At 38.2% G+C, this 13,977-nt stretch overlaps 1 protein-coding gene across 1 annotated transcript in view; it reads right to left on the minus strand.

Moving 5' to 3' along the window:
• LOC110018421 (protein TIC 100) overlaps nucleotides 1-13,614 on the minus strand; it is a 48,035-nt gene extending 34,421 nt beyond the window's left edge. The window contains exons 1-2 of the mRNA XM_020715730.1: nucleotides 12,963-13,614; nucleotides 8,327-8,398 (exon numbers count right to left, since the gene is read on the minus strand). Of these exons, the coding sequence (XP_020571389.1) occupies nucleotides 8,327-8,398; nucleotides 12,963-13,564 (674 nt within the window). The 5' untranslated portion in view covers nucleotides 13,565-13,614. The remainder of the gene's footprint in view (nucleotides 1-8,326; nucleotides 8,399-12,962) is intronic.
• Nucleotides 13,615-13,977: the final 363 nt, after the last annotated feature.

Raw genomic sequence — 13,977 nt, forward strand, 5'->3', positions numbered from 1 at the left:
CCCCTGTCATCTATCCCCTGTCCAGCTGCCTCCTGCCATCCCGCACCTGTCCAGCTGCCTCCTGCCATCCCGCACCTGTCCAGCTGCCTCATGCCATCCGGCACCTGTCCAGCTGCCTCTCGCCATCCGGCACCTGTCCAGCTAGAGGTGTAAGTGAGGCAAACCGACTCGTGAGTCGGCTCAATAAGAGGCTCCTGAATTAAGCGATGAGCTAGCAAGTCAGGCTTAAGCTAACCCCAACTCATCTCGTTAGTTCATGAGCCGACTCCATTAAAAAATATATTAATATAAAATATACTCAGAATCTATTAAATTTGAAGACTATCTTTTTAAAAAATATTTTTTAAAAAATTAAGTAATTTCTTATTATTTCTCTCCTAATTGCTCATTCTATTTATCATTTTATTATAATACTAATATAATATTATTTTCAATTTAATAATAAACAAGCCGACTCAAACTCATAGACTTAAGCTTGAGCTCGAGCTCGATAAAATTAATCAAGCTCAAGCTAAGGGTGGCTCAAGTTCAACTTGACTCATGTACACCCCAATGTCCAGCTATCACTAGCCAACTTATATATTCCCTGGTGTAGTTAGTTGCCTCCCGTATCTTCCAGTCAGGCCGCTATCCCTCCAGCACCTCCAGCAAAGCCACAACTTCCTTCAATCCTACCAAGCCTGTCAAGCTTCCCTCCAAGCCATCCAGACCTGCCACAATTCATCTTTCGTCCACCCAACTACTGCAGCGCCTCTAGCCCAGCCCTACAGCCGCCGTTGTATCCTCCCAAACAATCCCTCACCTACAGACAAGTCGATTTCCACTCTGTTACTATCTTCCTGGAGAGACGTTTTGTGTTTGTGTTGTTTTACATTGAATAGTCGTCATTGTAACCTTTGTGAATAAGACTAGAGAGAGAGTTCTGAAAAAATAAGAATTATGGAGGTCAACTTTAGAATCTAAAGGCTTTTGTTTGAGTAGATTTAAAACTGAGTATCTGAAATATAATTTTAGTAATAGTAGATCTAATGGTCAGGTTGTAATAATAAGTGATCAAATCATTAAAAGAAGTAAACATTTTAAATATATCAAGTCTATTATTCAAAGTGATGGTGATATAAATGGAGATGTTCTTAATAGAATTCAAGTTAGATGGTTGAAATTGAGGAATGCATCGGGTCTATTGTGTCATACAAAAGATCCACTTAGACTTAAAGGAAAATTTTATAAAATGTTGGCGATACCTACAATGCTTTATGGAGCATAATACTGCATTGTAAAAGAAAGCATAAAATTAAGTTAAGTGATGTTTGGATGGGAATGCTTAAGTGGATGAGGGGCTACAAACATAGAGACAAAATGTGAAATGAATATATCCGTGAAAAGGAGAAGTATCTCCATTAGCAGATAATATTAGGAGAGTCGCCTAAGATGATTTGGTCACACTAAACGTCAACCATTTGATGACAGTTAGGAGATTAGATATTTTAGATTTAGTAAATCCAGTTAAGTTAAATCTAAATTTTATATTTCGTATTATTTTCATTAAATCCACTTAAATCTGCAATTTGTATTTGGCATTTGTTTCAGGATTTAACACTTGAATCGCTGACAAATTGGTTGCAAACAATAGAGCAGGGGGAAATGCATGAGGAATTTGTAAATCATTCCTACTCATCACTTGATCTCAATAGTTTGATCGTGGCACGCCTAAATACATCAGTTCGCAGAAACAAATCAGTCAAATATGCCTTCTTCACCCATTTTTTTTTCAATTCGCACCTCTAATGGGCAATGTTCTCTCTGTAACTAAGCCAAATGATTTTTAAGACGTCAATCTTCAGTAAAGTGAATCTATACTCCAATTTTTTTCGAACACATAATTTAGTTTCAGGAATAATAATTGAAATCATGAACTCATTTAAATGCAAGACGAAAATATTTTCTCTGGTGAAAAAAATAAAATTTCCACATGTTGTCCTAAATTCTAATGAAAGGATGGCGCGACCAGACTTTACTTTTCTCGATGGTTTCTGGTAGGGTTGAAGCAGAAGGATGAGAAAGGTGGGAGTATCGGTGGTCTCCGCACGCAGCGATCACTTACTAGCATTCCTTTTTAGCTCTAATAGGGATTGTAGCGCAAGGCTTTTGGGCGAAATAGGGAGAGAGGAAGTAATGTAGGCGAGGTTTTGGACTCCGACAACCACAGAGGCAACGTGCGGTGACAGGCGAGCAGGCCTATCCTTCGATCTTCTTCTACTGCGTGATCCTTCTCCTCTGCAACGGCGAGCTATGAAAGATGGAATACAACTTAGGGTCCGTTTGGGACAGCTTAAAACTGCAATGGCGTTTTCAAAACGCCGTTGTAGTGTTTGTTTTGCACGATTGAGCAACTTTTTTAAAAAACTGTTTTGAAATTTGGCACAATCTCGCCCGTAGTATGACCCCCATTGGTGGTGTTTACTCCGCTCGTTTATTCGTGAATTACTCCTGTTATCATTCGCGTGCCTGTAATTTTATTATCCCGCTCTCTGCCCTAGCTCGCGATCCTAGCCGCTCCCACTTCCTTCCCTTTAACGCCTTCCGCTCTCTTGCATCTTGTTTGGCCTTCAGCTCCTCTTTCGACGTTAATCCCCTTCCAGTGTTAATCCCACGCTTTGACATCTCGCTCCCTGCATCTTTCGGCGTTAATCACAGGGTTCAGCATCTCGTTCCCTGCATCTTCTTGTGTTAATCCCAGGGTTCGGCATTCAGCTCCTCTCTCCCTGCTTCTTCCAGCGTTAATCCCAGGCAACCAGTAAAACCGGTAATCCTTCGCAGCTCCTCTCTTCGGCATTTTTCCCCTTCCAGGTAATCTAGGCGGCCGGCTGCTTCCTCCCGGTTTTTTTTTTTCTGCTTTACTTTTTTCTCTACTCCCAGTATGGCTTTTTATACTTTCTTTCTTCAAATGCTTTCCTTTCTTGATGAAATATCGTTAAATTTTTTGGCTTAATTCATATCTCTGCCAAGACTTGCTTCTCTTTGACATCATGCCAGCTTTTAGAAAGCCTTGAGCATTGATCAAATTCATTCATTTTTCCTGTTTGCTTCATTGGAACGTTGGTTGATGAAGTAGTGACAATATTTGCGGCAATTTAGAGATTCATCATTGCTGGTAGTATACTTATGATTTATACTTATTATAACTTTAAGCAAAATTTACAAATGTGTCAAACATTTGCTATACATTTACACATACAACACCAAACATTTTACATTTACATTTACAAAACTTTGATGTCATAAACTCATTGGTGTCTTAAACCTCTGATTGCAAAAAAAAACATTGCACTTTTAAAAATTTAAGTGTTATACATGTAAATATAAATATTAAATGGCTACATAGTTAAATAGATAAGAATTTATGTAAACTCCCCTGATTTTAATCATGCAAGCTCAAAAAGAGGCAATCTATTAATGAAATAACTATTGATAAACATTATATTTTGTTTGTGAGGTGATTTTTTGTTTGGTTAAATGTTTGCTGCAAATGTTATTTAATGTTTTCTTTTTCAATTTCCCTCGTACTAGTAAGTTGAGCAATGAATAAAAGCAAAGAAGTTGGATCATCGGCCATGTGGGACAGAGATGCCACCAATATTTTCTGTGATCTCTGTCTTAGGGAGGTTGAGCTGGGAAATAGACGGACCACATATTTTAACAAAGAAGATTGACAAAATGTTATGGTAAAATTCAAGGAATTGACAGGAATGGACTATGATAGAATGAAATTGAAGAACAAGTGGATCAATTAAAGAAGGACTGGAAGATCTAGAAAGAACTTAAGAGGGGAACTACAGGTCTGGTCTGGGATCCAATGAAACGGACAATAGATGCTCCTGATGATTGGTGGGCTGAGAAACTAGAGGTAATGACATATCTTTGATCACTTTTATTATTCATTTTTAGTTATATTGAGAGGGTTTAACTAATTCAAATTGTTATGTCATGCAGGTTGTGCCAGTAGCTAAGAAATTCAAATTCAATGGCATTGATCCAGTAATGGAAGAGAAGTTCGATAGCATGTTCAAGAGGGTCGTTGCAACAGGAGCTCATGCTTTTACCCCCATCTGAGCCTGACTTCATTGGCGCAGCAGATGTCCTGGAAACCAATCATGTAAGTGACTCAGGAGAAGTGCCCTGCGAAATACAAAGAAATGTGGAGTCTACATTCGTTCCAAAACGGACCAGTGTGGAGAAAAGGAAGAAAGGAGTCGCATTCATCAAGAGCACAATCGAAAAACTAGTTGAATTCTGCAGAGTTAAGTTTTCTGCTTCACATAAAATATCCGTCGAGGGGTGCCTTCAAATCCTAAACAAACATGTTGAGGTTAAGACGGACAAGAAACTATATATCAATTGTGTCAAGTTACTACAAGATCCAGTTCGTAGAGAATTTTTTGTGAAGTTGGATGCAGAATACCAACTCGATTTCTTACGCTCCTCGGAAAATTGAATGTTTTGAACTCTAGTCGTTATGTTTTCTCAGAAATATTTGTATTGTTGTGTCATGGATCGTTATTTTTTTTTCTAGCATGACTTATTTATCTGAACTTCTTATGATTAACAATGATGTGTTCATATCTTCTGTGTTTATATGTTTTATGGATGTGTTTAAATGGCTTAAGGTTATAATCATTCTCTTTTAACTAACTTTTGTATGATGGATCCAGAATAATTAAACTACGTTAGAAAGATTTTTCTTATTCTTAATTTGTTATACCACTACTACCTTACATGTATCGACCGAACCCCGTGTATGACGTCGAGCTATATTGGCGATAAATGGGTCGGTGAGTTACTATGAGGTCATCCGACACGCTTCGCCAACATGTTCTGAATGACAAGAGATTTTCATTGACCTGCTCTACGAATTCCAACACCAATATGGTTTGAATGATTCGACCAGAATGACATCCAGAGAGGTGTTAGCAATAACACTGTATATATTATCTCATAATGAGTCCATTAGAGGAGCCATAGAGCGATTTCAATATTCATCAGAGACTATCAGCAGGTATTTCTCGATTAGTTTGAATGCTCTAGTAAGTTTAGCCTCTAAGATAATTAAACCCGAGGGTCCCACATTCCAGTCCATTCCGACTCATATTGCAAATGACTCTCGCTACATGTCGTTCTTCTATTAAGCATGTAACTATTAAATTAAAATTTGTTATCTTTCAATTATTAATAGATTAAACATTATTAAATTTAGGACTGTATAGAAGTCATTGATGGAACTCAAGTCGATGCACGTGTATCCGGCACCAATAAGGTCGCCTACATTAGACGTTGTGGTTCCCCTACACAAGATGTGATGGTCGTTTGTGACTTCACCATATGTTTTACATTTGTGATGGTCGGATGGGAGGGCAGCGCACACGATAGCCGTGTTTTTAAATTTGCAACCAGACGTCGAAGAATTTGCTTCCCGTACCCCCCTCATGGTACGTAATTATAACAAATATGTTTGATATTTGTGAATCGTTTTTACATTATGTATTCGTGCAGGTAAATATTACCTGGTTGACGCTGGATATCACTTACAGAGGGGATATCTAAAGTCTTATGCTGACACAAAGTACCACATTCCCGACTTTGAAAGGTCAAGCAGAATTGCACGTGGTAGAAAAAAAAATATTCAATAAACGGCATTCCTTACGCAGTGTGATTGAAAGATCATTCGGGGTATGGAAAAAGTGGGTGATATTACGAGGCATGCCAAACTACCCCTTTCCCAAGCAAGTGCATATAGTTGTGGCAACCATGGCACTGCGCAACTACATCTAACGCCATCACGCTAGATCTAATGTGGACTTTGCTTCTGCAGAAGAAGACCTGCATCAGATTCCACCTGAAGCATATGAATTCCATGTGGGGCGTCTCATACCACAGAAAGAATCAAAGCACGCTCACAGTCGCGAAGGTGAAGGTGCAAGGGAGATGGTAGCATTGCGAGACCAGCTAGCAGACGAAATTGTTTGATCATAATTGTTGATTTGTTGTTATTTTGATATTTCAGAACTATCATGTATACATTTGTAAGAATATTTTTTTTTTGGGTCACTGAAGATCTGCTCACTTTTCCATGTAATAGCGATAGAGCAGCTTGGAAGGTTTATGGATTTGAGGGTAAACTCTACTTTTAAGAGCTTTATATATTTTTACGTTTGAATCTGTTGAGGATATATGTAAGAAATGGTACTTTGTGAGTCATACTGCTGTTATGTGGAAATACATAGACTTCTTATATTGTTGCATGTTGTAATTTGCTTCATTTACGATTATGAAGGTTTGAGAGGCTTGATGGTGCTTTATAGTGTAGCTTTGTTGTGCACCAGGCCAATACGAGGATCTGTGTGCTTTTTTGGTGTTTCCATTGTCACAGGGTTTGATGCATAGTGATATGTGAAAAGCTTCCCTATTATCATCTATACATAGTTTCATCAAAATCTATATTGTTAGAAACGGCCTTGAAAAGTTGAGGGTTTATTTATTGAACGCCATTCGGATTCTTGCTGAAAGTCATAGTGTTGCTCAATGATTCAATTTTATCTTCCTTACAATGTTCATGCGTGGGTGCAGACTAATGATATTATGATAATTTTACCAACTTTTCTATAAGTTGATTTCTCCACCAATGCTTTACAGCCATCTTTATAAAAATATGCAGCCACGCTGAATATTCCCTCATGTTGTTTGCTGTGGAGTTAAATTTTTGATGATTTTGTGTTGTTTGCTGCATTAGATTTCATGGGGCAGAGCTATGGATGGCTGCCTTCCTATCTATGACGTTACCTGCATCAAAAAGGGATATTTTGTTTACCACTTTCTGCAATCAGCCGCATTCTTCATTATTGATTTTGATTACATTGGCACAACCGTTAAAAACTGTTGATGAATGCGATTCAGTTCTTCATCTCTGCTCAGCATTGTTTTTTCATTCTTAGATGCAGCATTTTTATTGTTATTATCATTTTTTGCCTGATGTGAAGAAATAAGGAGCTGATTATTTTTATTTTATTTAGAGAAAAAGTGCAGTATAAATGGATCCTTCTCTGATTTCCAATTGGCTTGCAACAATTAAATGGAATGTATTCTTGAAGCTGTAGTTAATAGTTCCATCAGCACTATGATTGAAATTTAATAAATTTTTACATTTATGCTGCACGAGAATGACTTGCTTTTTATATCAAGTGTTGTTTAGTTTTGTTATGTAATATATATATATAAATCGTGGTGTGGGTCATGCCGTCGTTTATATATTTGAAGGCTCAAATATAATTAGATGTGGATTCAGCTTCCGCTGAATTGTAAGTACAATAATTATCACTCATTTTCATTTGTATCATGCATCTGTAAGTTTTTAAAATTTACAAATAAACCCATTCGACGTAAAATTATCATAACTTGATCATTTAAACTCCAAATCATACTATATTTTTACCAATTGAGTATCTTCACAAATAGAAGACTAAATCTAAAATCGATCAATTTTGAATAAAAAAAATTAATTAAATAATACTAAAAATTCATAGAAAATTCATTTTGCAGGGTGGTGTAGTAAAAGTCGGGTGTCGTAGTAAGTGTAGATTTTTATTTTCTTGTTGAGCCTATTATAAAAGTAAAGTTCACCTTGATAAAGTTTGCCTTAGTGATTGCAGTTTTGTTGAGAATATTACAACTTTTGCGTGTCAAATTGTTCATTTAACTAAAAAAATCTGCAAATCAGTTGTTTACAAAACGCACAAACCAAACAGCTAAATAGCTTAACCAAAACAGGAGCAGAATGATCATTTATCTAGAATCAGTTGTTTTCCAAACGCGCAAACCAAACAGTCAGACAGCTTATCCGGATCAGCTCTTATCAGCAGCTATCAGGATAAGCTGCAGCTGCCCCAAACGGACCCTTAGTGGGATAAAAGCTTGTTGTTGTTGTTATAGTGATAACATAAATTTAAAGATGTCAAGTAATATAGAACCTTGTGATGGTAATATGCTCGAATAATAAAACACAATTTAACATCGTTCTTATCATTAGAGCATACAGAAGCATGAGGAAAAGTCTTTCCTAACTACATGGTACTATCTTCTAGGTTTGTTGATATTGATAATAGCAAAAAAGGCTGTAACATTTATCAAAAATAAACGACATAAAAAAATGAAAATTTTAAACAAGGTTTTAAATAAAATCTCTACGTACAAGAGAGATGCACGCACATATTCAACATCAAAAAAATAAATAAAATTAATGAAGTTAAAAACCACAAATAAAAATTTATTAAACCTGACAAGTCCTTGCTCGGCAACATAAACACCTTTTCCATGGGCACAGTCATCCCAAACAGTTCCTTCATACCTTCAAAAAAAAAAAAAAAAAAAAAAAAAGGGGAGAAAATGCCCAATCATACCAAGCCCGCGCTCCCAATCATACCAAGCACGAGATATCAACTGAATTTTTTCCAATTTGAATCACAAAAAATTAAATAAAATAACTTTTTCCCTATAAAATAAGTGCACGCTACTGGCACACACAAAGGGGAACCAAATCATGGTGTCACAAGGGATTAGGAAGGAATTGGGAATCAATAAACTATTGACTAATGTACAAATAAATAACAAACAAGTTGACAACACAAAATTTCAAGTTCACATGTAAATTAAGGATAAATGGGTTTACAAACAATCTAAAATGTAATTAAAAACAAGCACAATATGCCCAGCTTGTTGCATTATAGAGATAATAAAAGCATCATGGACGATCCACTAGAAAAAACAGTGCAGATTTTCTGAAAAGTGGCTCAATTAAAAAGGTCCCAAAGAAAATTTATTTTGCTACTTTAAACCTTGGTTATGAGAGCAATAAATTTGTGCTCGCATGGGGATTCAGTATCGCCCAAGGCTATCTAACTCTAAACAACTAGGGCTAAGGCTGATGATATTCTAGGGACAGACTATCTCTGGATGCGCCAAGTTTTCTGTTCAATTTCATACTCATGTAACTGCATGTGTTTGCACTGGTACATTAGAAAACCCAATTTCCAGCTCTCAGCAAGTACATGGAGAGACCAAATTGATCTTAGGATCTTGTATCTATTGTAGTGCCAGTTCCCACCACAGCAACTAGATAAAAGAAGCAAAAGTTTAACAGAATAAAGATTCAGCAATAAATGCACTTTGATTTTCACGCACATATCTAAGTCAAAGCATGTTTATAGTTCATGGTGAAGTGCTTCACCAGTGTAAGGTTCACTTATCAACAAAGCTTTCTGAGGTTGACAGGTTGTTAATGGTGTTGATTTCAAGTATCGCATAGGATTTTTGAGGTTGTGCCATGCACAACTTAGGGAATCTGGAAGTTTGGGGGCTTAAGATGAAGAGTAGAAGGTAAGATTCATTTTCAGTTATTGTAACAACATAAAAATGAAGGAGAGCTATCAGGATTCAACCTGAGTTTGCGAGCACATGCATTTTTTTTACTAGACTCCAAAAGATTCAGCTGTAATAGAAGATACTGAATGTGCATAGGACTTGTTATTTATAACCACAGCTAGCACTGCCTCATCATATGGCACACTACTGGTGGCTTCTCCAATGTGGATGGACTCCTCTCCTTTCTCCTACGGCCTATTTGAGTTGTTTAGTTATTTGATTTATATATTCATGCATAGTTAAATCCGCAATGCTTCTACATTTATTACCCTTGGTTCTAGCACATGTATCCCCAAGAATACTAGAAACTACTAAAAACTTAGCTCTTAAAATTGACAATATTGATTAAATGACAAAGAAAAAAAAGAGTTTTTTTTTAACTTGAAAACTCCATCCGATGTAACTTATACTTCATCCTATTATTCTATCATTCTATTACTCTAAATTGAAACTTTGTGACTATGGTGAAAGGATTTCATTAATTACTCACTGCACTCATTGATACTATTGTTATCTCAAATCACAATAGAAAAAGTAAATATTATTACTGAAAGCAAATAGGCAGTTACAACTAACTCACTTGAAAGAGAAAATTACAAAAACACAACACTCGAAAATCTGAAACAGCAATAGACAAGACACAATACTCAACTGGAGGGTAGATTTAGGGGTGGTGGCGATGGTCGGCGAGGGTTTGGAAGGTGTTGCGGGTGAAAAAAGAATGATTGGAAAGCAAAAAAAACTGCAAGACAGTTATGTCTCTACTGTCAGACAGCAAGCAAACAGCAGAAAGTGATGTGGGGGGCTGTTTGGGGTGATCGCAGCAAAGAAGAGGGGCTGGACATCAATGAAATGGCTGGAAAGTTCAGTCCTGGCTTGAGGGCAGCAAGGGAGGATGATGGGGGCAGCGACGAGGAGTTGCAGCAATGGCAGCAAGCTAGAACGAGAGGAAATGGATGGTCGGGCAGCTGTAACAGCAGAAAACAGCCAGAAACAGTTATTTCCGTGGGGCGGCTATGGGCGGGAATGACAACGGCGGCTGCGGGAAATGAGTGGGACTTTAAGAGGGCCAGAGGAGGGCAGTTCCAGGGATGAAGCAGCGAGGATGATGGCTGGACGGCGAGGAACTACAAGAAGAACAGCAACAGAGATTGTTTGGGGGCGGCTGCAGCAATGAAGGGAGGTCGGGAGCGACGTGGAGAGAATGTTGAAGGGGATAGGGAAGATAATCATCACCTAGAGAGAGAGTGATATAACCAGAACACCACTCAATCCCTCGGATGCATCCCTCAAAGGAAAAAACAAACGTTGGCGGCTATATGAAACAAAACACACAAAAAAACTAAGTCTAACAACCCACAAAAGCAAATTTATAATAAGAGGATAACTATGAGTGGGCCAAGGAACCGGTTGGAACTCCCAAAATACGGACAGACCTAGGTTGATTCGATCCAAGAGGACAGAGGGATCATGGGAAATCCTACGTGCGAGAGTCACCCGCGCCGATCCGGTGGGTCGCGAGAAAACTTGCATGAGAGAGACGCCCGTACAAGTCTCCTGAGATTGGGGAAGCTTCCATCTCGTCTATCGAAGTTTTTGCTTCCTCAAAATTGTCAAGTCAGCCCCGTTGAAAGTAGCGAAAATGCTGCAAGCACTTGGTGCGTCAACCTTGTAAGTGCTCTTAACCCAATACACATCCTGATAAGATAAGTATTCATACACTATTACCGCACCTTGAGTTGGAATTGCATAACGTAGATTCTCACAAATCAAATCCCTAGCAAGTGAATCTACATTCTGCTTCTCCCGCTCCTTGTACTCGGTTGAATGTGTCTAATAAATAAGTTTGTAAGAAGGAATCAACTCTGGGACAAAAACTAAGACAGGTTGAGCTATACTAAAAGTAATCACTCATAAGAGGCATCTTCTTCTTCTTGGAAAAACCAAGATCCCACTTTAGGATGCTCTTTCATACAAGCTCCTAAGTCAATTTCTAATTTTGTGGTTCATCCACCCTGCCAGATCAACGGTCGGTGGTATACTATTGAGCTAAATTTAATACCCCAAAGCTCCCTATGGGCTTCCAAAAGTGATAAAAAAGAGTTTCATAACATACTGAACCTATGTTGGCAGAGACAACTCAAGAAGTAGTCTATATAACTAAAAAGTTTAAATTTTTCTTATATGAGGTTGACCTACGTCTGATATAGGCTGCTCAAACTAATGGCCCTTTTGGATATCCAATATCAGCCCTGCTAATGCTCCTTTCAGCGCTTGCAAAACAGTAGTTGGAGGTACCACAATTTAATGCTCTGTCTGAACACTTGTTACCTTGGATTCACCACCTTCTAGAACAACTCCAGTCAACTCAACAAGAGTCTCTCTCCTATATTCAATTGAAATCATTGACGTCTCTTTCTCCTCGGCTTTAATTTGAGAATCCTTTTTAAAATCATCGTCTTCTCTGGGATTACTACTTATTTCTTCAGCTGCTCCTTGATCCGTGAAGTGATAATTCTCTTGGTTGTGCAATATAATTCAGTACGCCCAAATCTATGGCACTCGAAAAACTTTCTGGTAGAAACAAATTTAGAAATACTGTTTGTTCGACCTGTTCTCTACTCTGAATCATTTTCTCCTCAGGCAGGGTCAACTTGAATGTTTTGCTAGGTGTACTATGGTTGTAAGGTCATGGGGTTGAACCTTGCCTGTAAAATGTGATGGTCATCTGGTGATGTGCACTCTCCGATTTTAAACCTGAGATCTGAACATCTGATATGTAGTGAGTTGATAGGTATTGGTATTGCATCTCCCATTCATACTTTTACCTCATACTGTAATATCCTCGGGTTGAACCTTGTCTGTAAGCTGGGGTGCATTTCTCGCTGGATATGTAAATAAATAAGAATTAAGTTCCATGTATGTAAATCATATTATTCATGCTATTCTTTGAAAACATATCACATATTATCTCCAAAATGCCTTTCAAAATGATGAGGTTCTTTTTATTTTTGTAAGCATCATGATCTATATCTTTCCCTCAGTTTTCCTAAGAGAAGCTACTGGCTCAAATCCCTGTTTGCACTTGTTTAGTAAACAAGATTTTCAAATAAAAATTGCATTTATTCCTGGAATTCTTGCACATGACAGGATGTTGTTTGGAAGCATTTGGAACGGTTTAAATTGTGGTACAGCGTTTGGAATTAAGGAAATTTCAACTAACGGCTGCTTTTAGGGAAAGCAATGAAAAATTAACCAGTTTTTTATCACGAAAAGCTAGTTTCTCCTATGTCCAATATCATATTTGGAGATATGCTAACCTGTAACAACAAAGGTTCTGCCACAAAACATTGCATACAGAGTAACAAGCAAAGGTATGCTCTTACAAAACTTCTACCATAACTTCTAGCTATAATGTTAGCAATGGAAGGAGTCACATCAAGATACGACTATCCCCAATGAAATAAAAGCTTAAATGTTTCACATCTTACGTGCTTCCATCGGCAAACACAAAGCTGGCCCACTTGAGAAACTCCTCAATCCTATCAAGCTCCTCGATCACGGACTTCGGATTAGAGATATCGTGGTGGTTGTCAGGAATCACTGGGAAAGGCTTGCGATAAGGAACGTAGAACGGTGCAATGACCGGATTCCTCCCCTCCTTACTCGCCTGATTGATGGCCTCCCAATCGTCTTCCTCCGCCCAAACAGGATCCCAGCCGGTCTTCGCAATCCCCCTGGGGGCGTCGGCCCAAAGCTCCCTAAGATCCTCCTCCCTCCAATTCTCAGGGTCCCTAGGGAAATTGAACAACTCCTCGGGCTCGCGGTAACTATTCTCCTCCTCCTCCTCCAGCTTCTTGTTGGTGCTGTTATCAAGAGCCTCGGAGAATCGCCGGAAGTTATTCTCCGGTGAGTTATCCTTTTCATCGGACGACGAGTATTCATCATCGTATTCTCCCTCGTCATCGTACTCAGAATCGTACTCCGACTCGGAGGACGACGACGAAGAAGAAGCCTCGTCTTCTGCGTCCTTCTCCTCTTCTGCGTCCTTATCATCCATTGCTTTACGGCCTTCTTCTCGATCATCCGACATTTCCTGAGAGCGGAGCGAAGACTGAGAGCAAATGCGTTACTTTAGAGGCAGTGTGGGAGAAGATAAGATGCTCAATAAAAACGGACGGAAATATAGGGAAGAGGGATAGGGTTTAGAAATAAGAACTCTTCACAGTCTAAACTAGTTTCATAAATTTAAGTATTTAATTTGTGGTGGAAAACGATTCGATGGAGAATGCAGCAGTTAGACCTATCCTTGTTTCTGGTCCAATATCATTAGGCTTTTGAGGAGAAAATAGTATATCAAGAGTTCTTATGTAGTTTCATGTGCATATGATAATATTTAGATGTTATTACTATATTGTGGTGTTATTTGGTAAAATAACACTATAATGTTGGGTAATACGGAGACTCGGTTCACCGAATTTAATTAGTTTCTTAATTAAGTATATC

Source organism: Phalaenopsis equestris, unplaced genomic scaffold, assembly GCF_001263595.1.
Source record: "Phalaenopsis equestris unplaced genomic scaffold, ASM126359v1 Scaffold000022, whole genome shotgun sequence".
Lineage (NCBI taxonomy): Eukaryota > Viridiplantae > Streptophyta > Magnoliopsida > Asparagales > Orchidaceae > Phalaenopsis > Phalaenopsis equestris.